This window comes from Phragmites australis, chromosome 7 (assembly GCF_958298935.1).
Source record: "Phragmites australis chromosome 7, lpPhrAust1.1, whole genome shotgun sequence".
Lineage (NCBI taxonomy): Eukaryota > Viridiplantae > Streptophyta > Magnoliopsida > Poales > Poaceae > Phragmites > Phragmites australis.
Window position 1 is genome coordinate 30,310,408 of NC_084927.1, and position 23,725 is coordinate 30,334,132.

General features: G+C 42.6%; 3 protein-coding genes across 7 annotated transcripts; 1 reads left to right on the plus strand and 2 right to left on the minus strand.

Annotated features, from left to right (window-relative positions):
* The first annotated feature begins 4,217 nt into the window (after positions 1-4,217).
* Positions 4,218-5,151, plus strand: LOC133923600 (uncharacterized). Its single transcript, XM_062368881.1, has 3 exons — positions 4,218-4,524; positions 4,624-4,823; positions 4,910-5,151. The coding sequence occupies exons 1-3, from the start codon at positions 4,377-4,379 to the stop codon at positions 5,096-5,098; spliced, it is 537 nt and encodes a 178-aa protein (XP_062224865.1). The 5' UTR covers positions 4,218-4,376; the 3' UTR covers positions 5,099-5,151.
* A 6,851-nt stretch (positions 5,152-12,002) lies between these two features.
* On the minus strand, positions 12,003-16,052 carry LOC133924681 (pentatricopeptide repeat-containing protein At1g02150-like). Of its 4 annotated transcripts, XR_009910836.1 has the most exons (5): positions 15,616-16,052; positions 14,704-14,868; positions 14,354-14,524; positions 12,796-14,283; positions 12,003-12,712 (listed from the first exon to the last, which is right to left on the minus strand). XR_009910836.1 is itself a non-coding variant. In XM_062370332.1 (3 exons), exons 1-2 carry the CDS (start codon positions 15,991-15,993, stop codon positions 14,821-14,823), a joined length of 426 nt encoding a protein of 141 aa, XP_062226316.1. In that variant the 5' UTR covers positions 15,994-16,051; the 3' UTR covers positions 13,354-14,093; positions 14,704-14,820. The 4 variants fall into 4 exon arrangements, 3 of the variants coding, with proteins under 3 accessions (XP_062226316.1, XP_062226315.1, XP_062226314.1); XM_062370332.1 differs by lacking the exons at positions 12,003-12,712; positions 14,354-14,524 and having other exon boundaries at positions 13,354-14,093; positions 15,616-16,051; XM_062370331.1 differs by lacking the exon at positions 12,003-12,712 and having other exon boundaries at positions 13,354-14,445; positions 15,616-16,051.
* Positions 16,053-18,695: 2,643 nt separating this feature from the next.
* On the minus strand, positions 18,696-23,476 carry LOC133924680 (GATA transcription factor 26-like). 2 transcript variants are annotated; one of them, XM_062370328.1, is made up of 8 exons: positions 22,984-23,476; positions 21,640-21,975; positions 20,523-20,949; positions 20,339-20,411; positions 20,089-20,192; positions 19,821-20,001; positions 19,552-19,669; positions 18,696-19,399 (listed from the first exon to the last, which is right to left on the minus strand). In XM_062370328.1, exons 1-8 carry the CDS (start codon positions 23,021-23,023, stop codon positions 19,050-19,052), a joined length of 1,629 nt encoding a protein of 542 aa, XP_062226312.1. In that variant the 5' UTR covers positions 23,024-23,476; the 3' UTR covers positions 18,696-19,049. The 2 variants fall into 2 exon arrangements, with proteins under 2 accessions (XP_062226312.1, XP_062226311.1); XM_062370327.1 differs by having other exon boundaries at positions 21,628-21,975; positions 22,984-23,473.
* Positions 23,477-23,725: the final 249 nt, after the last annotated feature.

The window sequence follows — 23,725 nt, forward strand, 5'->3', positions numbered from 1 at the left end:
CCATGCCACAACCCACATCGAAACTCTACGACCAAAACATGGTCGCTCGGTGGAGATAAGCGATAGCGATGCTCATGACCGAGAGCGCGGCAGTTCGAACTGATTATACACCCTGCAGGGGGATACTCCTGGACCCACACGACACAGGGACCATACGGCTTGTGCCACCCGCTAAGATGCGCACAAGGGGGTACCCGTGACAACCTTTCCCAACCAGGCCCAACCATGTGGATCAACCATAGCTCGGCACGGCGGTATTAGAACTACTCCCCGAGCAAACTAATACCGCTAAAAGCCCGGACTCAAACCGGACTCACACCGTCTATGACGAGGCCCACATGACCACGTCTGCGAAGGTAATCGGCTCGCCTACCATTATATCAGCATGTGGTGAGTAAGGTATGTGCTAAAGCCGACTACACCGATGATCGGTGCTTAACCGGTGCAAGCGGTCTACGGTGTCCGGGTTCCCTCCCCGAACTGCCTGAGGACTCCTCGTGAGCAGATGACGCCCCTAACACCGCCCACACCTCGTCTCAACTCACCACTCACCAAACCGACTCATCATCAACACAACCATAAGTGTGAACAAGTAATCAGTCCTAGGCTCGCGACAACGGTGGACGCCGTCGTCGACTTCTACCGGAAAGCCTAAGTACCCCTAAGCATAGCGAACTTAAATTAGACCTCGATGACACCACTAGGCTCCTAGGAACAACACATGACACGTGACCGAAATGGGATAATACATTGGCATAGGTTCTACCCAACTCAGTACCCGACACATGCAATGTATACATAAGCGTAGATAACATATTAAAACTTCAAGTAGACACGGTGCAACATGAACGATGCTTGCCTTGCTGCCCTGAATCAGAAAGGTGGGACGCCTCACGATCGCCCACGGCCTCCGGGATCGACGGATCGGCGTTCACTACAGAGAGCAACGCGTGCAATGTAATGAGCATGTATGAAATGCGATCATGTAAGAAAAATATGCTCCACAATACATGACAACATTTTTCCAAGATCGTACTGTCCAAACCAGAATTTTCCAAGTGGTCTCAAAAAGTTTGGAGTTCCTACGAATTAACTACGAATTTTACAAGCTATCAGCTATCAGGAAAGCCTGATAAACCGTGCTCGGGGTGCCCGGGATGAACAGTACTCACGGGGTACCGGGGTGCTCGGGTGAACAGTACCCGGGGGTCCTCGGGATCGACCGTGCTCGGGTGCTCGGGTGAACAGTACCCGGTGTCGTCGGGTGAACAGTACCCGGGGTGCTCGGGAGTGCTCGGGTGAACAGTACCCGGGGTGCTCGGTGAACAGTACCAGGGGTGCTGAGGGAACTCGGGTGAACAGTACCCGGGGTCGTCGGGTGAACAGTACCGGGGGTGCTCGGGAGTGTTCGGGGGTGACTGCGCTCGTGCTCGGGTGAACAGTACCCGGGGGTCGTCGGGTGAACAGTACCCGGGGTGCTCGGGAGTGCTCGGGGTGACTGCACTCGTGCTCGGGTGAACAGTACCCGAGGGTCGTCGGGTGAACAGTACCCGGGGTGCTCGGTGAACAGTACCAGGGGTGCTCGGATACTCGGGTGAACAGTACCCGGGGGTCGTCGGGTGAACAGTACCCCGGGGTGCTCGGGAGTGCTCGGGGTGACTGCGCTCGTGCTCGGGTGAACAGTACCCGGGGGTCGTCGGGTGAACAGTACCCGGGGTGCTCGGGAGTGCTCGGGGCGACTGCGCTCGTGCTCGGGTGAACAGTACCCGAGGGGTCGTCGGTGAACAGTATCAGGGTGCTCGGTGAACAGTACCCGGGGTGCTCGGGCGAACAGTACTCGGCGCTACAGTAAAATCAGCCTCGCGCAGCTCCAGAACAGCAGCCATTACGAAGGGAAAAATTGAGCTAAACTAACCTGGGAGTCTCTCTAAATCAAAAGTAAAAATGCCTAGAAGGGTGTACAGGGTCTAGACTTTGCTCAACCGCCTAGCAACATGATTCCTAACTCAAATCCACATAAATCCTCATTTGTTCCCAGACTGCAGAACTTTAAGAACTTTGCAACCCTAGTTCCAGATTTAAGATCTATCCAACCAAAAATGAGCATACTTGCCATGGGAGCCTAGCAGACTCACCTAAGGTCCTTTGCTGAGGTTGGTGACCGCCAGTTGAAGGAGGAAACGACGGAAAATGGCTTGGAGAAGAGTGGAAAAACTGCTGCTTCCTTGCTTCTCCCAAAGAACACCAAACAAGTTCAGAACCAGCTCGAATTCCTTCGGGGAAACTGAAAATGAATTGGATGGACGAGTAGTCCCTGAGCTGGTGGTCACGTGAGTACCACATACGTACCTTGATCTTGCTCCCAGAGGTAGGGATCCAAAAGGGGAAAAAGGGAGCCTAAGAGAGAGAGTGAGAGACAGCCAACTCCAACTTGCTTCCTCAAAAAGCCTTATCTGGTGGAGTGGGTGAGTAGTACGTATGGGCAAGCTTTTTAGGGGGAGAGAGAGAGCTGTTGCCCACTTATAGAGAGATATTTTCCACCCAAGTGGGCCCCATTTACCTAGAGGAAAGTCTAGACTTGCTTCCAGCTCCTTTATTTCTCTTAGTTTTTCCTTCTCCCACCTCATTGACTCAAAGTGAAGGGCTCCAGTAACCCAAACTGGAATATGAAGCTGAAATTGCATGTTTTAGGATTAAAACACACAATTATGGATTTCGGGACGTGACAGAAACATAATTTTGATCAGTTTATTTATTTATCAATAGGTGCTCGTGGTCATGATAAACGAGCAGAACCATCCACCAACGGACAGTGCTTCAGCAGGCCAGAGACACGTTGTATGTGTCAAGCATGCATGAAGATAAGTCTCAGAGATGGATTCTACTATATCTATGAATTTGTGCCCGATCATAACCATATTCTGGCTACTGGTAGCCAAGCCCACCATTTGAGATCTCAAAGGAAAATAACCGAAGCACAGATTGCAAGTGCCGAAGATGCTAAAGCAGTCGGCATTTCAAATAAAGCTACTATTGATCTAATGGCAAAAGAAGCAGGCGGATTGGAGAATCTTGGATTTACTCGTGAAGATATGAAGAATAGATTATATTCGAAGAAGTCATTGAAGACAAACCAAGGAGACACCGGAGGAGTCTTGGAATATCTAGAGAAAAAAACATCCGAAGATGTGAAGTTTTTCTATTCTATCCAGGTTGATGAGGATGATTTGATAACAAACATTTTCTGGACTGATTCTAAAATGATTGCAGACTATGAAGTTTTTGGTGATGTTGTTTGCTTTGACACAACATACAGGAAACTAAACGATGGGCGTCCATTTGGTTTGCTAGTTGGGGTTAATAATCATAAGAAAACTATTATTTTTGGTGCAACACTTCTGTATGATGAAACTGCAGATAGTTTTGTTTGGTTGTTCAACACATTTTTAGCTGCTATGTCAGGTAAGAAGCCACAAACCATTTTGACTGATGAAGATGCAGCAATGGCAAAAGCAATCAAGTTAGTCCTACCTGAGACTCATCACAGGATATGCGTTTGGCATATGAACCAGAATGCATGCAAGCACCTCGCTGGAGTTGTGAAGGACTATAAGAAGTTCAATGCAGATTTCCAGAATTGTATTTATGATCAAGAGGAGGAGGAAGATTTTATAAATGCATGGAATAAATTGCTAGTCACGTACAAGCTGGGACAAAATAAATGGCTTGAAAGGTTATTTGATAAAAAGGAGCAATGGGCCTTAGTATATGGGCGAAATACATTCTCTGCTGATATGGTTAGCACTCAAAGAAGTGAAAGCATTAATAATGAACTGAAGGGGTATATTAGTGTCAAATATGACATACTGACCTTCTTTGAGCACTTTGATAGGTTGGTGGCAGATAAAAGATATGAGGAGGTGAAATGTGACTTCAAGGCAACACAAAGTACACCAAAGTTGAAACCAGACCTCAAAATACTAAGGCATGCAGCAAGAATTTATACTCCAGCAATATTTAAGGTATTCCAAGAACAAGTGATGCAAACATTAAACTGCGACCTATTCTATTGTGGTGATAATGATGCTGAAAGGGTGTACAAACTAAAGGTTGACGGTAAGCAGAATGAACATGTTGTCAAGTTTTCTACATCGGAAGGTACAGTGAAGTGTAGTTGCAAAAAGTTTGAATTTGTTGGCATCTTATGCTGTCATGCATTGAAGATACTAGATATTAACAATATCAAAGAAATTCCTGAGGAATACATACTAAAGAGATGGACGATTGATGCCAAAGCCCTATGCATACAAAGCAATTGTGACACACATGTAGATTCCAAAACAAAGCTATCGAAACGCAGAAAAGAGTTATGCAGAATGTTTGTTCGACTCGCTGCCCGAGCCGCAGAATCCGAAGAAACATACTTCATGGCTGTGAACAATGCAGAGAAATTAGCAAAAGATGTGGAGAAGAGCCTGAAAATAAGGGCTGATCCAGATTTGGATAATTCATCTTGTCCACAAGGTTTGTACTATACTATGATATGAACAATACTTGTGTTAATATCTCACATGCCACACAATCTAACTTTTATGACTTTTAAAAAATGTCGAATTTTTACAGCTACACAGCAAAATGACAAGCCTGGAAAACCAAGAGGCATCAAGGTTAAGCAAAAGACAGTCCGTGGGTCTGCAAGGCCAATTGGTGGTTTTGAGAAGGCAACAAGAGAGAGCAAAAAGACGAAGAAGGACCCCAAGGAACCTGGTTCTGCAATAGAAGCGGAGATTATAACACATTCACAGCCACAATACACCATATTGGTATAGCAATCCAACAATACTTTACATTATCAAGACTAGTCATATTTTTCACTACTGATGTCATTATTATTTTTCAATTGGGACAGGGTCATTTAGGGACTCCTACAGTTCAAAATCACATGCATACACCGGGCTACTATCCAGTTGGGAATGCTTCACTGCCATCCTTTGGTTCTTGGCTTGGAGTCCCTCAACATGGCCAAGATACGCAACAAGGAAATGCCACCCAGTCATTCAATATAAATCCCTACAATGTGTTCAACCATTTTCATTGAAGTTATCATCTATTTAGAAGAATGCATGTATTTTGTGCACTGGGATCCGAATCATATGCATGCGACTATTTACTTTACCAACTAAATCTCTAAATGTTTTTTTAATTATTCTGTAAGGTACCTCTCAACCAGACTTCCAATCTTCAATCGAAGATGTGCGAAATAGCACTTTTTGTGTGGTATAAAATTTGTCCAAATTACGTACACATTCTACAAACGAGTAATCCAACTGGTCTGAAAGCATCAAACAAAGGGGAGAGCACATCCTCTTCAAGAATAACTGGGAACAGCATAAGACAACTAACCAGACCAAATTTGCTGAGGAAGTGCCTGCTGCCACACACGGCCATACCCTTGCCTTCATGTTCACAGCAGCAACAGCCGCTGGCAAACTACAGCACCATGAACTCAAAGCCGGCGAGCCAAATATGCCTCTGGGTTGACGCCCAAATCGACGCTTCCCAGCTCTAGGACTCGCCACGGTGACCTCGGACTCGACGAAGCCAAAGAGGAAACGCCGAAATCGAACTCCTCACCGCACAAATCAAACTCCCTGCCACAGGAATTGAGGTCCTAGTCACCCAAATCGAGGTCCTTGCCACCGGAATCATGCTCCCCGCCGCCCAAATTTAGCTTCGCGCCGCCGAACTAGAGCTTCCCACAACCCAAATCAAGCTTCGCGCCATCAAGCTTGAGCTTCTTGTGGCTCAACGAGATCCCTGCAGAGGCGCCGCCGGAGTGAGCCCCTCACGCTGAACTGATGGAGTTGGACACAAGCCAGGCGGCCAGGCCAAGGAAGTGAAGCAGGGATCGGAGTGGTCTGCACGCGTAACAAGAAGAAAGAAAAACTTGGAGTGGTTGACACCCTACACACGAGAGAAAAAAAGAGAAAAGTAACGGAAAGGTAACAGGCTGACGGCTCCGTTCTGTTCTGGCGTTCGACGGTGGACGGGAAAATTAGAGGGCCCAGCTCCTGGAGGGGGGCAAAAGGATTGCCTCCACATGCGCAGGAACACCGATCGGCACAGGGTTAGGAGACAGAGAAGCCGCGGCCTTAGCTAACACACTGCGCGAATTGAGAACCCCTAATTACCAGGAATAATGACAATCATGCCTGTGGGTTTAGGTACTTGTGAGTACTGTATCCGATGGAGCCGGATATGGATTTGTGTTTTTGTCTATGGACACAGCGGGTCAGATACTTACAAAGTAGTGGGTGGGGTATGAGTTTTGTAATCTATCAATGCGTCTACCCAATGACTTACAAACAATTGATACTGTGATTGATATTATGATTTGTGAGTCTTTGTTTAATCTAAAAAGGAGTCCTTTAGATAAAATATTTATGTGAGCAAATCGAGCGTAGCTTGATTGGTACGACTCCCATCGAAGAGTCGATCCGTCTGGGCTCAAACCCGGGCTACGCATGCTGGGGCGCTGTCCCTTCACGACATGTCCTAGGCCTTCGTGATGGCACCAATGGGACCCTATGTGATCCCGCTAAGTTGAAAAAAAAAATAATGTGAGTATTGACCAAATATATTCTTAGTAATATTATTGTCTTGAGTTATGATTTATTTATCTTGAGATACTATTGAAAAGGGTTTTCTGAGCTGGTTATGAAACCCGTGGGCGACTCATATGGGTTTTGGTATACGGTGGGGACCGGGATGGGCATAAAATTTCTAGATGTTTTGATCATCTGTCTGTTGAGCGTGCTAGCTAGTTTCTGGTCCGCTAAAAATTAGTAGCAAAAACGGCTCTGACAGATGTTTTAGCGTATGACTGTACCATTAGAAGCAGAACCATTGAAGATGGTACTCGGATATCCCGGATGTGATGACGACTAAGGGACGGTTTGCTTCTAGCAGTAGCCCTTGGGTGTGTTTGGTTGTCCGTACGAGGTTTTGTAGAGCTGTATCGTATATTCTGGATGAGAGGAAGCAGGTTGAGGGAATCTGTATTCTGGAAAAGAGGTGTGTTTGGTTGGTTGGATGAGCGGATGCAGGTTGAATTCGAGTTTGTGTTTGGTAGGTTAAATCTGAAGCTGCATGAAGGAACTCGCTATCGCTGACGAGTGGACCCAGTTGCATCCCGCGAGCCAGGATGGCAGCTACGACCGAATCGGATGGACGCGCAAATGCAGCATCTGACCGTATGCCTACACCCGCGCATGCAAAACTGCTCTGGTCATCCACCCATCCAAACATCCGTCTCAGTCATCCTATACGTCGAAATTTGCACGCCCGGATACATGCACGCGGATGCACGCATCCAAACACCCCCTTGTTACAGCAACGTCCTTCTTGAGGTTGATAATCTATCACGGGCAAACCTCCTCGGTTCGGATGATGGAGTAGGATCGACGATCGCGGGCATTTGGCATCAGATCAAAGAGCTAGGCGGGATGTTTTCTTCTTTCAATGTTTCTTTTGTTAGACGGGAAACAAATTCAGCAGCTCACTGTTGCGAAAATGTCAACTGAAAGTAATCTGGTGTGTTCCTGGGTTAATTATACTCCTGAATGGTTGTTGGAGGTAATTACCAGGATTGTAATCTAAGCTCTCATGATATGAATAAAAAAAGATGCAGACCGGAGGAGCCAAACAGCTAGCACAACCGCAGGCGTTGGGCAGCACGGTGCGCTACCAATGCATCACGACCCGCCACAGTGATTTTGACGGTTGGACCGGTCAAATCCGTTGGCATCGATGCAGATGTAGCAGCAGCAGGGAGGAAGAAGCCGCGCGGGCGAAGCATCACAGAAATCTGTTTTTTTTTTAATAATGGAGATTTCATTCCGGTCTCTGCATTTGGAATTGCACGCAGCCTGTTATTACAGATTTTAGTATCAAACTCAATTCAGAGGAAAATAAATCATTACATGAATGAGGATATCAAACATAGCAAAGTCTATTTTAAATTTCCACTTATGCTTTACGAATAGCACGATGACCTCCAATGAGAAGCATGCCGTGCGGGTCTCCTTTGCCTCTCATATTATAGCAACGTCTAGAAACACAACCAATAGACTTCTCTAAAAACATTCTTCATGAAAGTAATATGTCTTGCTTTATCAAAAAAACCATATCATTTCAACGGAGCAAAATAGCCTAACATAAAGCCATTGCTCTCACTAAGATTTTTGTCTTTTGATTTTTTTTCCATACCCGAAAGCCAAGCATTTGGGAGAGACGGGTGTAACCTGGTAGCAATCTGGATTGATCGTCAAATTGATCAAGCAAATTGATAGTAAAAAAAGAGATATTGTATCGTTTCATTATTGTTAAAAAATAACATTTCTGACTGTCACTCCAATTCATTTTAGCTAGATGATCTTTAGTTAGAATCACTCCTCACTGAAGATACAACAGAAAGATTTAATTTTCAGTGGTAATTTAAGTTTCCAAATAACTCTATGAGAGAAAGGTGTGTCTAGGTTAATCAACCTATGATACATAGAATGGACCAAAAATTTGCCAGTCCTATCTATGCTCCAGGTAAATATATCCCTTTCATATGTTAGTTGGATATGAGCTATTTTGGCCAACAAGTTTGGCCAGACAATGAGCTTATCCCCCACTAGAGCTCTTTTGATGGATTACATGCAGCAGATCACTACGCATCGCATCCGTTATTATGGCATGTTGTTTATGTACTATTTGTACAATGTTAGATATTGCTGTATAAGGGGGTATTTCCGGTGTCTTCCCATAACCTTATTTATGAGCCATCTTTAATATAAAATGACCCAAAACTAAGGAATTCTTCTTTGACTTTTAGAAGCCCCTTCCATAAACGTGAATCACCTAACTTTATTGTAGCTTGTGGTAAGGTATTGGATCTCAGATATTTGTTTTTGAGCAAGGTTTGTCAGACACCATCCTCATCTAGAAATTTGAATAACCACTTGTTGAGGAGACACTTGTTCATGATATCAAGATCTGTAACGCTTAGCCCTCGTTGATCTTGGGTCAACACACCATGCTCCATTTGGCAAGACGATACCTTTTCATATAGTTATTCCTTTACCAAAAGAATTTAGAGTGAAAATAATCTAATTTTTTTAGAACATCTCTCAGTATTTCGAAGAAGGGCATCATGAATATGGGTAGGCTACTGAGTACAAAAATTATAAGGAACATCCCCCATAAGACATATGTTTGGCCTTCTAGTTGCTCAATTTTTCTTCTAAAGCATTCTTCAACCCCTTCCGATCATTGTTCCTCAGCTTCCTATGGTGCATAGGGATCCCCTGGTATCTAAAGAGGTATGATTCACTATCATACCAAATAGTTGTGGGTATTGATCTTCAAATTCCTTTGTTTCACCATAGGATAACACTTCACTCTTGTGAAATTTTTTAGTCCGGACAATTGCTCACAAGCACAAAGCAATGGCTTTATATTTTTGGCTTGTTCCAGGTTATAGTCTATGAACATGATGATGTCATCTGTGTATTATAGAATAGATAAACCATCGTTAACCAGAAATAGTGCCACCCTCTAATTTTTCCATCTTCTTTAGCTCTCTTAATTAATATAGCAAGCGTATCAACCACTATATTAAAAATGATAGGGGGCATAGGGTCACCTTGACATAATCATTTTTTTTTGGAAGTAATGTCCAAATTCGTTATTGACCTTGATACCAACATTATCCCCTGGACAAAATTATCTATCCACTTACATCACTTGGGTGAGAACCTTTTCATATGTAGTGTCTATTGAAGAAAAGACCATTTAACTTTATCATATGTCTTCTCAAAATCAATTTTTAAGATTACCCCATTCAATTTTTGGTGTGTAGTTCATGGATTGTTTTGTGGATAATTATTATTCTATGCATGATATTTCTAGTAGCATAAAAGCCATTTGAGATGGTTGTACCACTTCTAGCAATCCCACTGATTCTGTTAGTGCCAACTTTAGTGACTATTTTTGTCAGTATAAAGAATAATAGTGTGCTTTGTCAGGAGGGTCCACGCCGGCAAATGCCACCTGGCAATTGATATTATCAAGACCGTGTGACCAGGCGAGGCTTGCACGACCAGTCCCTCGATCTTAGAAGGAAACTCTGTGACTAGCCTTTGCTGGTCACGAGGCAGATACTCATCTAACCTGTCTAATCTCATTTAATACAATCCACTTAAGTATTTTCCTTCCCCAAGCATCTCCTCTCAACAAGCAAAGTTGTGGCTAACGCAGAAATGTAGTAATGCTACGGGATGACCTTGCAGACAAACGTAGTGCCATTGGGTTGATGAGACAGGGCCTACAGGATGGCCAGGCAAGTGGGATGGTCTCGCAAGTGAGCATGTGACGCGCGGTGATGGGACAAGACGTACCGTCAAATAGAGTAGGGCGAACCTACCTACCCTTCGTAATCATAAGCTAGGAGTACTTGGTTCCGTCTATATTAGGCCAGTTTCAGGGTTTTACATGGTCTGTTTATATGTACCCATCTCCTCCTACTATATAAAGGGAGGAGGATCGGGCTTGTAAGAGACATAACTCATTCTGTAATAAGTTCATCCAAGCCATAAGAAAATACACACGACGTAGGGTTGTTATCCTACGAGAGGTCTACACCTGGATAATTCCTTGTGTTCTTGATTTTCCTTCGACACACACATCCACCGAAACGTTGATCACACGCTTGTCATCCGGTATACCCTGAAAATATTGTCAGAGATTAACCTTCGACAATCTTAAAACTAACATTAAGCAGACTTATAGGTCTATACTGCTAAATTTGTTTTGCGTCCTTAATCTTGGGTAAAAGAGTAATTACCCCAAAATTAAGATTGTAAAGGGTAAGGGGTCTTCATGGAATTCCATAAAGAGAGACATGAGACCCTCTTTTCAATGTTTACCTTTAGTTTAATTCTAATTTTAACTAGCTACTACATCACTACAGGAACATAGCAAAAAATATGGCACTATTTCGGGCATGTTTGTTTTAGCTGTAGATTGTAAAAAGTAGCTTGCAGATTATAGATTTTTATAAGATGTATTGTAAGAAACTGGATTGTAAAAAGCTGAGTTTGTTTGGTATTCTGGATTATGGGAGGGTTGGATTACGGTTTTTATTGTGCAATGTCTGTAATACCCCTAACTATTGTGAGTGCATATTTTTTTTAATCATTTTGTATGTTATTTTTCATATTTTTTAATACAGATTCATAAATTAAAATAGCAAATGATACATCATTCATACAAAATTACTTTTGTCCTTACAAATGACCTCTCATTAACAATCTACTATCTCGCAGCAAATAAAGCATCAGTGATACTATCACAAAAGGCATTCATATCAAGAGTTTCATCTCCTAATTCATTGTGATCACTTCCTTGAGATGAAGTTGTTGGACCCAGAATGAACTTTTCATCTTGATCACACATCTCAAAATCTTCATGCCTCAAAGCACTATCTTAAATGAATTTATGGAGAGCCATGCATGCAATGATTAATTTTGTTTACTTAACCATAGGATAACTTGGCAAGTCTAATAATATTCTTCACTTCATCTTCAAAACACCAAATGATCGCTCAATCACATTGTGGAGAGATGAATTCAAGTGTTTATAAATTTCTTTTTTACCACTAGAACCGGGGCCTTGATGAAACTCATGTAAATGGTACTTCTCTTCTTTATATGGAGCTAAATAACCCGCTCGGTTAGGATAGCCCGAAACAACAAGATAGTATTTTTTTTGAAAGAGAACACTCGATTTGAGAAATAATTATGAAAATGTTGCACGTGAAATGGCAATGAAGCCATATTTTATAATACCTTGTGTAGGATGTGGAAACTTGTTTACACAAAATCTCATTGGACATTTCATGTCATGTATCAAGCCTGTCTATCCAGTAGCAATAAAAGTGAATATCATATCAAAGTCACATATGGCCAAAACATTTTGAGTTGCATATCCATGACGTCCAACATGTGCAACCAAGTTTGTTGAAGGCACACTAACAGATACATGTGTACCATCTATTACACCTATGCGGTTATTGAAATGTGGTGTAAACCGAGGATCTTCAAGTCTAGCATGCACCGTCCTGAACTTTGGATCCGTTGGTTTGATAAGATCTCGTGCAAGAAGATCGACACTATCCAACACTTCAAGGAATTTCCTACTAATTGTTTCGGTTGACCTCTCGAACTGGTTTGCAACTTAGACAAATGACCATGGACCACCAATGGTCCATAGAAACATGCCTAAATATTCAATAGAACCCATACTTCTAGTTGACTTCAAACCATAATTTGACACTAACAACTCATATAGTGGACTGCGTATTATCCAATATGCCTTTCATTATCTTAACCATGAGGTTCTTTCCCTTCTTTCCCAGGCTATTAACACAATTGTTACTACCACCTCGCTTTAGTGGATTGGTAGCCTTTCTAGTGTTGTTGCTATCCTCAGATTCTCCATCTTCCTCCTCAACTTCCTCATCATCACCATTGTTCTCATTTCCTTTCACTCCTTCACTGGGAACACAAGAAGAAGAACCATCCACTTCACTATAATCAAACATCCTCTCAAGCTCAGAAAGTCACTTAGGTGGACCATTTCGAAGCTTCTTCCATTCATAATGATTCTAAAAACCAAAGAAGGTAATGTTAAAGAACATATATGTCACAAAACAATGAATTGGAATAATGAATATGTAAAAGAGATTACCTTTGTTAACTTCCCACCAATTGTTGTCAGCTACAATTGTTTGTTTAGCAATATCCCATCCAAGTACAGTAGCTTTATTGATGGTTAACCGGAATGTGTATAGACCCTTAAGTGTATCCCATTAGTTTTTTAATCACAGTCTTGAATGACGCTTCCTTGTCCTTGTAAAGAACTTCTGACCAAGGTTCTTGTATGCTATGTTAGTCAATATTCCAAGAGGTCTATTTTCAGCATCTATTTCCTCAACACATATGTCACAGAACACTCTATTATGAAATGAATCTCAATTGGCTTTATCGAAAGGACCATTATCCATCTATTGTTTTACAAATATGAACACATCTTGAACTGAGGATAATTGCATATATCACTGAAGAACAACGGATATAAAAAAGAGCATGTATAGTTCAAAAGGAATGAGTATATTATCCTACATTGAAATTACAAGATTACGTGTCTGTCCAAGCACCAACCCATCAGCCATCAATGAAAACTGAAAAACTCGCAACGAAACAATAGAGTCAATAGAGGAAAACTAGAAAGAGAGGAACATAAGCATAAGATGCAACATGAACTTCATTACTTGCAAAGAGCATCCCTATTTTTGGCAGATTATAAGGTATTTTACATATAAAAAACTCTCATCTAATACATAGCCTAAGCACTCATCTCTCTTCTAAAATTCTACCACATAACTCTTAAATGGCTAGCTCAAAGGGCTCAACCAGCTCTCCTCTCTATTTATAGCTAAGGTTCCTTGACCCCTAAGTTTCCTAGATTATTTTTAAAATACCCCTCTCTTTCAATACACTCCTACTTACCACCAAGGATATTTTCATCCATTTTTTCTCGTTTACCATACGATCGTGGCGCCTTTATGACTTAGCTTCGTCTTGACGCAAACTTCGTGATGATGGCACATGCACTCCTCCTTCCCACAATTTTGAGGCCAAACCACGAAACCACATTGCACGCTTCTCAAAGCATGAATCACCACCACTTGCTTACACCTTAAGCAAGCCTCACTATGTCGACACGTGTATCCATCTTGCAATCTTAACCGCCAGCAAGTCTCTCCCGCTCCTAATCCCTCGGCCCGCCTTGTCACTTGCACGGGCATCACTTTCACTTGACTTTATCAACAAACCGTCTTCGTCCGTCTTTTCATGATTTGCCTGCTTTCCATGTGTACAGTTAGGATCACTCTTGACTCCGTCTGACCTCCTTGATCGTCTGGCACCAAGCACGTCGTTTAGCCTCGATCATCCCACCATCGATCGTCAAGTTTCATCCATCACCTGCACTCCATAAGACAAGCAAACACATATCTCCAACTCCATAGTTAAGCATAAAGTCCAGTTAGCCATCATCAAAATCTCTATTGAAACACATCACACAGAAAACATGAACATCGGATGATCCGATGTCACCCTCAGCATAAGCACCGGACCATCCATTGTGTACATCTCTTCCTGCTCTGTAAACCTCCTGAAAAATACTCCGGTGAAGAATTGCTCAGAAATCCAATCGTCGGACTATCTGGTGTGTACATCCTTACCAGACACGATTTGCAACATCTCTGAAAAAATTAGTCCGACATGCCCAGCTTTCCATCACCGAACCATCTGGTATACACTTCAAATCTTGCTTCTGCATTGAAATACTTAAGCATGAAACCTTCTAAGTGCTGGACCATCTGATGAATTCACTTTTCTAAACGACAGATCATCTGGTGAGGCAAATTTTACTGGAGTTAGAGATAAAAATGTCAATCCATTTTCTATACAACTTTGATTAGTCATGATCGTACTTGCAATATATAAACATACTCATACAACTCTAAAATTATCAATCTTGTCAATCATTTATTATATATAAATTAAAATACATTTCAATTTAGTTTCTTACATCGTGAAGGGAACCATATGTCCGCTTGTCCTTCAGAGCATCAGGGAGCTCCTCAAAGTATCTTTCAGCATGTGAAACACCGCGTACTTAGCAATCAGATCCAACTGGATTGCCATATCACTTGATGAGAGCGGATATCTCTCTCTGTGTCATCCAATCATAAACCTGTGGATGTCACAGGAAATATCTGTTGAGAACCAATATCAAGACATTACTAGCATCTCGCAAAAAAAGACATTACTAGTAGGCACAGCAAGACTCTGAATTTTAACACTTTGTCATTAATTTTCACTATCGTAGCGTGAGCACTGAAAAGGATTGGTGAGATTGGCTGAAATCAAACTAATGTTCCGAACTTTTGTTGTTGCTCTAGCGCTGCTTGAACATGTTATGTTAATTCCTGCATGTTTTTGCTTATCGTTTTCCAGTCCAATAGGTTAGAGAGTCGGTTAGAATCCTGAGTCACAGAGTCTGTTGTTTATCTGACCGATATTTTCGTCAGGGTCTGGACCAACTCCAACGCTTCACGATTCCGAGTTGTGGGATGGCGCAGCTAGAAAAACGGGATCATGGAGTGTTAACGTGGTCATTATGTAAATGCTGTCGAGTTTTACATTCGCTATTTAAGCAATAAAGGTCAGAGAAAATCGCTGCAACAATTGCAGCACAAAACACTGAAGAGGCCTGGCGACCAGAACTGTAGCTCGGCTTGCCGGGAAAAGTCCAGACTTCAGTGAGCGGCGATTTCAGTGGCCGCCGGGCGATTGATCGAGCGATCCAATTGATTGTTTCCCAACAGAACAGTGGGTTCGCTTCAATTTAGTGCCAAGTTCATAATGAACAGGTGCATTGGCTGAAATCAAAGGGAAACAGGTCGCTGAGAGATGCGACGCAGGCGGAATGCATGGCTACCTGGAGCGCAAGGTTGAACCTCCGGAAATTGCGGAGCTCCTTGGCGATGCAGCAGAGCTCCCACTTGCCGAGGCGGCGCTCGCCCTCGTCCCAGGCCCCCAGCGTGCGCTCCACGGGTCGCCCGCCGTGCCCCACCGCGATGCGACGGTAAAGGGTGCCCCACAGCAGTGGCGCACGCCGCTCGTAGTCCACCGTCCCGTAGCTGTGCACCTTCGCCACCTGCTGCCCCGCCGATGACGCCGACGACGACGGCGGCGACGGGGCTGAGGAGGAGGCCGCGCACCTCACTGTTGCTGCCGCCGCTGCGACGCACGGCCGACGTGGCGATGGGCGCGCCGGGGTTAGGGGTGAGGAGGAGGTGACGAGGTGGAGCAGCATGGCGAGCGGGTGGGGAGAGCGGCGAGGAGGAAGGCAGCTTCCGTTGCGGATGAAGGGGATAAGAGTGGCGAGCTGGAGCCTGGAAGCGGAATGGGCGGTTCCGCTGGTGCTTCGAGATTCGTGCGCGGGGATCCGCGCGATCCGGGCCCACGGCTCGCTGCCTTCGCCTCTTCCCGCGCGGATTCGTATTTGTGGGCTGTGATTCGTTTCCCCATGGGCCGCGGTTCGGCCTATTAAATCCACGACGGCTCTGCCCCCACCTCGGGTCTACGTGGAAATCTGGTTAGCCCATCTTCGATCGATACTTTAAAATTTTGTCATTTATAATATTATTATAGCATCCCCTAATACTATTATAGTATCCTCTATTTTTTCTATCTTTAGCAGTTATTATATTTCCTATCTTCTATTACTTTCAATCTTTCCTCGAGCCCACAATCATCTCCTGTGAATATTAATATGGGCGCTCCATACCTTACGCATATTTGCCGTCGTTCTTCTGCTAAAGTAACTTGGCTGCATCCCTGTAGCACCGAATGCGGCATCTACTGGACCGCGATGATGGCTGCCCCGATCGGCAAAAAGAGCAAAAACATGGCAGCACAGTGATTTGAGGAGTCTGCTGGAGCTGACCTTATCTTGTTTCGAAGTCAAAAAAAAAATCCATTTATGTATATCAATATCTGGGATATTAATTTGGCAACCATTGGGTGCACTACCAACTTTTTATATTTGTGTTACACATTCAGAAATTCTAAAACGTGTTCACTTTAACTAGGTATGAAAGGTAGGGCCGGCGATAGCTTTCCATTCATTCTCTCGGGACGTCTCCCTTTTCTTGCGTATTTTCAACTTCTTAGAGCATCCCTAATCATATTTCTTTCATTTCGTTTCCTTCCTGATTCCCTTCCTCGTTCTCATTCCCTTTATTTTCTCTCATCTCTAACAGTTTTCTTTCGAAACGATTCGTGAAGAAAAAGAAGAGATAATACTATCATAAAGAGAATGTCTTTGGGAATCCCTTCGTGGTGAAAACCGTGAAGGAAGATCGTTGGAGTACTGAAAGAAACAAAAATCCTTTCGCGAAGGGATTCTCGCATATGAAGGAAATCCCTTAAGGATGCTCTTATTCCCCTTCTCCATTCCCCAATTCTCAACTTCCCACACCCCACCTTTACAGCCTCATCCTGGAGCCATCGACCAGAAGCTCGCTGTCCGTGTTACTTGCAACGCACAAGTGCTCGTGTCGTCCTATTTGTTCAATGGAACGCTATGCATGGCAAGAGCATGTCGTTCACTTGGGATGCTGCAAGATCTCACCACCTCTAGCTGTTGGTAGGTGCCTCCGGTTATCTTAGACGAGAAGTTTCAGATCCAGCTATCTTAGGCAAGAAGTTCCAGGTCCCGATTCGAAACTCAGAGCTTGGGGGTGAGTTTTGATTTGAGTTAAAATTATGAGATAAAATTCAATATTCCAAGTCAAAAGTTTCCAGATTCGAATGGAAGGGAAAATTTTCTAGTTGGAAGTTTTGGATTTGAATTGAATGTGTTTGTTTCAAGTTGAAAGTTATGAAATTGAGTTGAAATTTGAGACATTGCTATACAATTTTTTTTATTCAAGTTGAAAGATGGGATCTTGGAGGATTTGAAGTGTTTAGAGGAGGATGTGAGCAGCTAGCAGCCTACGCCCTACACTGGGAGGGAGCGGAGGTAAGTTTTCTAACTAGCAAATACAAAACTTCAAGAGTTTACTAATGAATCAATTACAAGCAACTATTTACCAAAGAATAGAAGGAATAAATTCTGATAAAGTTAGCTCTGTTGCATTGTAATGATGTATAATAGAAAAGATAATGCCTAGAGTGCCTAGAGTGTTGGCATTTACTTCAAACCATGTATTAATAGGTGTAACACTGAATTAGAGAAATCATTAAAACATAATGGGTAGTTAAATAGAACAATATCCTGTTCAAAAGATTCAACAAGTAGCATTGCATTGGGACAGTTACAGGTGATTATATCACTTGGAGAAAGGGCTGTTAAGCTGTTTAATTTGTGCTTTTAAGCAGCCAAATCAAAATTTTGGCAAATTTCTGACAAATAAAACGGTGTTTGGTCTAGAATCGTGCAAAAATTTGGGGAAAAAACTATATGTAGCTATGATGCAGATGCCTTCTCCTGCAATACCGCTTGGATGGTCGCCACCTGTTTCTATAGATCTCAAAACGGCGGACGATGTCCAAATAGAAAATTATATTGTATGCTCATTACTTGACGTATATGATTAGCGTTAAGTGAATCTCGTTCATCACTTTGAGATCCACTAGGGAAAGGTGGTGGTCATCCGGCCGATGCTGCAAGAGGAGGCGTCTGCAACATCACTGCATAGATTTTTTTTTTTCCAAAATCTGGGGCAAACTTTTCTCACGCTCAGATTTGGCTTAGTAGTCTAGGCAATGCAAAACTTCTAAAAGTTGACCGAATTCTCGTATGAAACCAAGTGATGAGGAAAATGAGGTCACTAGAGGTGTTGCTACGTTACCTAAGGCCATGGACGATTGCACATATCACCCATCCACAGTATCGTCATCCACATTGTCTTGCTCAACAGTCAAGACGCTCTGCATTGCAGACACCGCCATGCACAACTGGGCAAAACAGGTGAGCGAACAAACCCTACATCACCAACTGCAAACTGCAAATTACGTACATCACTCTCTAATATCTTTATTTTTTCCATTTTTTTGACAACGAGATGATCTCTTTGCCATACTGAGATATAACTTATAATTTCTCCAAGAGCCATACGCTACACAATCCAGCAGAAACCCGGTCCGAAAGCAGGCTACAAATGTTAGCTGAACGGACAATTTGACGCACATTGTTATGTAAATCAGGGGCGATGACGATAACGGCACACACATGAACAAACCGTCAAACACCCCATCGGTGGTCGGTAAATAAAGGCACCACGATTCATGAAGCTAAAGGGAACTACTACTACTGCCTGTCCCTAAGTTGCTTGCTGATAGGAGCTGGGAGCTGGGAGCCTGGGACTATGGTTGCTTGAGGTGCCCCTCCTCTTCAGCAACCCTGACCATGGAGGTACCGCTGCGGGTTACAGAGCTCAACTGAGATGGTTGACAAAGAAGTTCTGCCTCTGCGTGCCGTGCATTGAGAGGAATCTCCAGCAGCAAGTCTTGATCAGAATTGTCATCGGTGTACTGCGGAGGGACCAACAATGATAATTTTTCTGGGGGTAACATGAATAAGTTCAGTGCTCCTTCAGTGCAGGCTAAATCTTTGGTAGCATAGCCAGATTTTGGCAGAGACGAGCTTTTGCACTGAGGAGCCAAAGCCCCAGGTTTTATAACTCTTTTAGGACTCCTCATGGTTACCTTTAATCCTGCATGTTCACAAGCAAAGCAAATCAGAAGTCTTCTTCATGTTACTAACAGAAGGAAATAGTGAAATTGGAATATACTATGTAAGAAATTTTCGGATGTCACATCTAGAAACTATATGCAAGTCACAATCAGAGGAACTGAGATTGCTGACCTGCACAGCTCTGAAAGTGGGTGTCACGAGGTCTTTTGAGCGGTTTCATGGTGAACTTGGTAATGCCTTTTGAACCACTGATATTCTCATCTCCCCCTGTTTCCTCAATCTCTCTTTCCTAAACAAAGAGAAACAACTAATCAGCCATGTACAAGCAATCTTGGAAATCCATATATGTATGCAGTTATAGGCATTAACTCAAAAGAAAGAGAAAATGGAGGGGGAATAAAAAAAATGTTGGTAAATGTATTAGACAGCCATTTTGATACCTTTTGTTGTTTATAGCACTCCAGCCATTTGCATTTTCTTAAGTTAGTTAAGGCAAGCTTCTTCACTGTATTCCATTCCTCATCACTAGAGAAAGATGGATCAAGAATTCCCTCTCCAAGCAGCCTTTGGTAGCTGTGTATAGCATCAGCAAATTGGATAGAACCGAACATGCTTCTAAGGCTGCAGAAAGAACAAGATACAAATGAGGACTTGCGCAAAATGGCCTCAATTTGTATGATTAAAACTCTAGGCAAGCATAAAGTAAACCTTTCAGGAGACATCGAGGAGTCCATAGGAGGAAGAAGTTTGAGCAACTGTTGTTGGTCCTCTTTAGTTAGATATTTCACAAAGTTAGTGTAGTTGATAACATCCTGCTCAAGAATGAGAAGACAGTATACGGGTTTAATTTCAATGATAAGTCAAAATATGTATAAGTTAATCATATCCAGAGACTATATGCAAAATAACATCTAGAAATCATTGACCTGAACAGCAAGAGCATGTATAGGATGGATACCTCTAAATCTACTGAAACCAAAGGTGAATCAACAATCTCCAGGATATGCTGATTTTCATAATGAAGTTTATCCCTGCAAAAGAGAGATACCAACAAAAAAGTTAGTCTGATTCTGACCACAATAACTTGTTTTAACTAATACTGAATGAGCATAGAGGATAAAACTAATAAGATAGTAGAATACCTTCTAGCATTATCTTCAATCTGCAGTCGCGACCTCTTTGGCCTCTCAGTTGCAGCATTTAAGTTGCTTGCTGCCTTGCTTCCACTGTGTACAACAAACGAGGCAGGCCCTGAATAGGATTCACTTGTAATATAAGACTTATTATCTGCAGGAATGGAGCTTGCTTCTGATTCTTCCTCCAGTGATTTCGAGTTCGGATGTCTTAGAAGCACACTTCCAGAGCCTATCTCAAAGGAACCCACAGGAGTTTCACTATGGTATAGCAGGTCTTCCTCTGAGGATCCCGAAAGGTAATATAACTGCTCTTTATGCATGATGGAGTTAAGATCCTTGGCAAGCTTTTCGACGGGTGAAGGCTTAGGACGATTGACACAGCTCCTCTTTCTTGATGGCACGAGTGACTCCCAAGCATGTGATTGAGCTGAACCTGAAATGACAATATATCAGAGAGCAATCTGTGACATATATATAACCCAAAAAAGTAGTAATTACTAGGCTAAGTACGGAAATCTTGACAATCAATTTTGAGGATCTTGACGTGGTAAAGGAAGACATTGTTATTGTGTATGATATTTTAAGCATTGATATTTAGCAAAACATGATTTTCATCAAAACTTTAGGCTCCATGCCATCTGAACACGATATGTAGACTGCAAGCCTTCGTGGTTACCTCATGATAATAAGTAATTTAGTCACAACCTAAACAATGATTTATCAATCACCACAAGTTGTGAACTTCTAATGAACTAATAATTCTGGTCTACAGATAGAACAGCAGTGGAGGTTACTGAAAAATGTTTCGGTGGCATCAATAGGTTCTGGGACAACTGAGAAGAGAAACAAATCTGAATTATAAGCTATTACTAATATGATCTCTAAAAGGGTAGCACAAACAATCTAAACATATCTACAGAAAATTTTAGTACATCATAACTTTGTAGAGAAGCATCCAAGAATGTACTTCTGACCTGTTAAGTTCAAAACCCAAGTCCTTCTATTACTCTTTTGAATTGAAACTAATCATACGCATGCGCTCACCAAGAATGAGAGGGCGTAAAAATTATATGATTAAACAACAGCAAAGTAGGCATCAGAGATCACGGACCAGTCATCTCACTTGCATCAGCAACACCATAAGGGGCACAACTCTCAGAGTATGATACTGCAGATCCAGAACTAGACCGATTGCTTGGGTCAGCATCCCCCATCTTTCGGAAATTTTGACCAGAAAATGGCTCATTTTCCATTATGATGTGATCTGGCTTTTTCTTCAGTGCCTTTGGCTTTGAAGTAGGTGGCTTCAGCTTGCTAACTCTTGGTTCCACATCATCGATATCATCCCGACGATGCATTGGAGTGTAGTTTGTCAATGAACCCTTCGTTCTCCATCTCGAGCCACATGCATTACAGAGCACCGGTTTATCTGGTGGCCCATTTCGCCAAAGGGGAGTACCTGTTCCAGCATTTCCCATGAGAAATTAGTATCACAGTTCAGAGTTCAGTGATGGTGTGCCCACATGAATTAGTATCAAAGTTCACAAATTACAAATATCATGCCTTTATATTACAAGAGATGGTGCCATCAAGGTAGGGAAAATAGAGAAATTGTAAGAAAACTATACATTCTCAAGAATGTATCCACAATGCAATTTTAGATATTGTTTTTAATGCCTCAATGGTTAGTTCAACTGTAAAAACATGTAATTCTTAATCTGGAGCTCTACAAAATGGCCATACGAAATAAAGATGGCCACTTCAAATGAGCATTTTGCTGCAGTTAGAGCTAAATAACTCCAGACCATACTACCAAGATTGACCTCTCCATGCTCGTCATTTCTAGTGCTTGCCAATGCTGCTGAAGTTCAAGCAAAAGATGGAAAAAGCCTATGTAAATTACACAGCAAACCAAAGATTTCACTTCAATGGCGCCCTGCAACTAAGCATTTCTGTAGTTGCGGCAGCTATTGAACTCTAAATATCTGATTAGCAAGAGCAGATGGTTATTTCCTTCTTGTAGAACAGGAATCTGAACTGCATCTAATCTCTCATTATCTGCAGAAGTTATCTAAGAAGCACATATCCACCGAAGTCAAGGGCAAGTCTAAATGTCCTGTGAGGCTGTGAGCATGGTATAATCTGTTCCCCATGTTCAGAATTTTACAGGCAAAGGCCTCTGAAACGTTAATCATATCCTCAGATTTCTCTTGAACACTTCTGACAGTTCAATTATTTCCGAGTAATAACCATCAACGAACGCACAAAGAACACGGAGATGAGGAATCCGGGTCCGACGGACTCCAAAGATTTCATTCTAAGACCCGCTTCTCAGATGCATAATTCGGAGAAATCATCACCCAAAAGGTCCTACTTGCTGAGGAACAAAGGGGGAAAAGGGAGTAAAACAAGAAAAGAAACAACAACAGGAAGAAAAGATTAGCTTTATTCAAGAACAAGAGCTCACTTGTGACTCCGCAATGACGGCAGGGTCCTTGCTTCCCCATGATTTTCTTTGCTCCTCACCCCCCACGAGTGAACAAGAATGGACCAGAGAAAAATCCCAACAAAATAAACACGGAAAAATACAGCAGAAACAAGAAAGAAGAAGTTCTCCTGTACAAGTAATTCTTGAGCAAAATAAAGGGGAAAATTCTAGAACTATTTCTCGGTATGAATCTTGTCAAACCCAGAGGGGATTCCTGGGAACAATTCCACAGCCCATCAAGTACTAAAAAACCAAGTCTTGCTTGGTAGGTGTTATTTCTTCCTTCCTTCCTTCCTTTCTATTTTGTTTTCCCTTTGTTCTGTATCCAGTCTTTAGAGAGAGAGAGAGGGGGCGGCGAAGGGATGGAGAAATAATGGAGGAAGGAATGCAGCCGGAAGGGGAGATTTACAAAGGCCTGGCCGGGGGTCTTTGGGTGAAAGGCATTTGGGGAGGAATCCAAAAGAATTATAGTTTAAAAGTTGTATGTTTTTATTAACTAGAGAGAGAAGCGATTAGGAATTGAGCAAAGTAGGAAAAGGAGAGGAGGTAGAGAGAGAGGGCAAAGCTTCTTTCTCTCATGTTTCTTTCGGCCTTTGGTGTTTTTTGTTTTGATTTTATTTGATTTCATTTCATCATTATTCGTGTCGATGTGACTAGGAGAATTAGAGAATATTTTTGCACCTAAATAGTCAATTTGCTTACCTTTAAAGCCCTCCACTCT

Excerpts from the sequence above, each read along its gene's own strand:
- LOC133923600 (XM_062368881.1), top strand. The coding sequence starts at position 4,377 with ATGTTTGTTCGACTCGCTGCCCGAGCCGCAGAATCCGAAGAAACATAC. Across the intron at positions 4,525-4,623 it reads TAATTCATCTTGTCCACAAG|CTACACAGCAAAATGACAAG; the intron begins GTTTGTACTATA and ends GAATTTTTACAG. Across the intron at positions 4,824-4,909 it reads AGCCACAATACACCATATTG|GGTCATTTAGGGACTCCTAC; the intron begins GTATAGCAATCC and ends CAATTGGGACAG.
- LOC133924681 (XM_062370332.1), bottom strand. The coding sequence starts at position 15,993 with ATGCTGCTCCACCTCGTCACCTCCTCCTCACCCCTAACCCCGGCGCGC. Across the intron at positions 14,869-15,615 it reads GGTTCAACCTTGCGCTCCAG|GTTTATGATTGGATGACACA; the intron begins GTAGCCATGCAT and ends TGACATCCACAG.
- LOC133924680 (XM_062370327.1), bottom strand. The coding sequence starts at position 23,023 with ATGGGGAAGCAAGGACCCTGCCGTCATTGCGGAGTCACAA. Across the intron at positions 20,412-20,522 it reads ATTGAAGATAATGCTAGAAG|GGATAAACTTCATTATGAAA; the intron begins GTATTCTACTAT and ends TCTCTTTTGCAG. Across the intron at positions 19,670-19,820 it reads AGTGCTATAAACAACAAAAG|GAAAGAGAGATTGAGGAAAC; the intron begins GTATCAAAATGG and ends CTCTTTGTTTAG.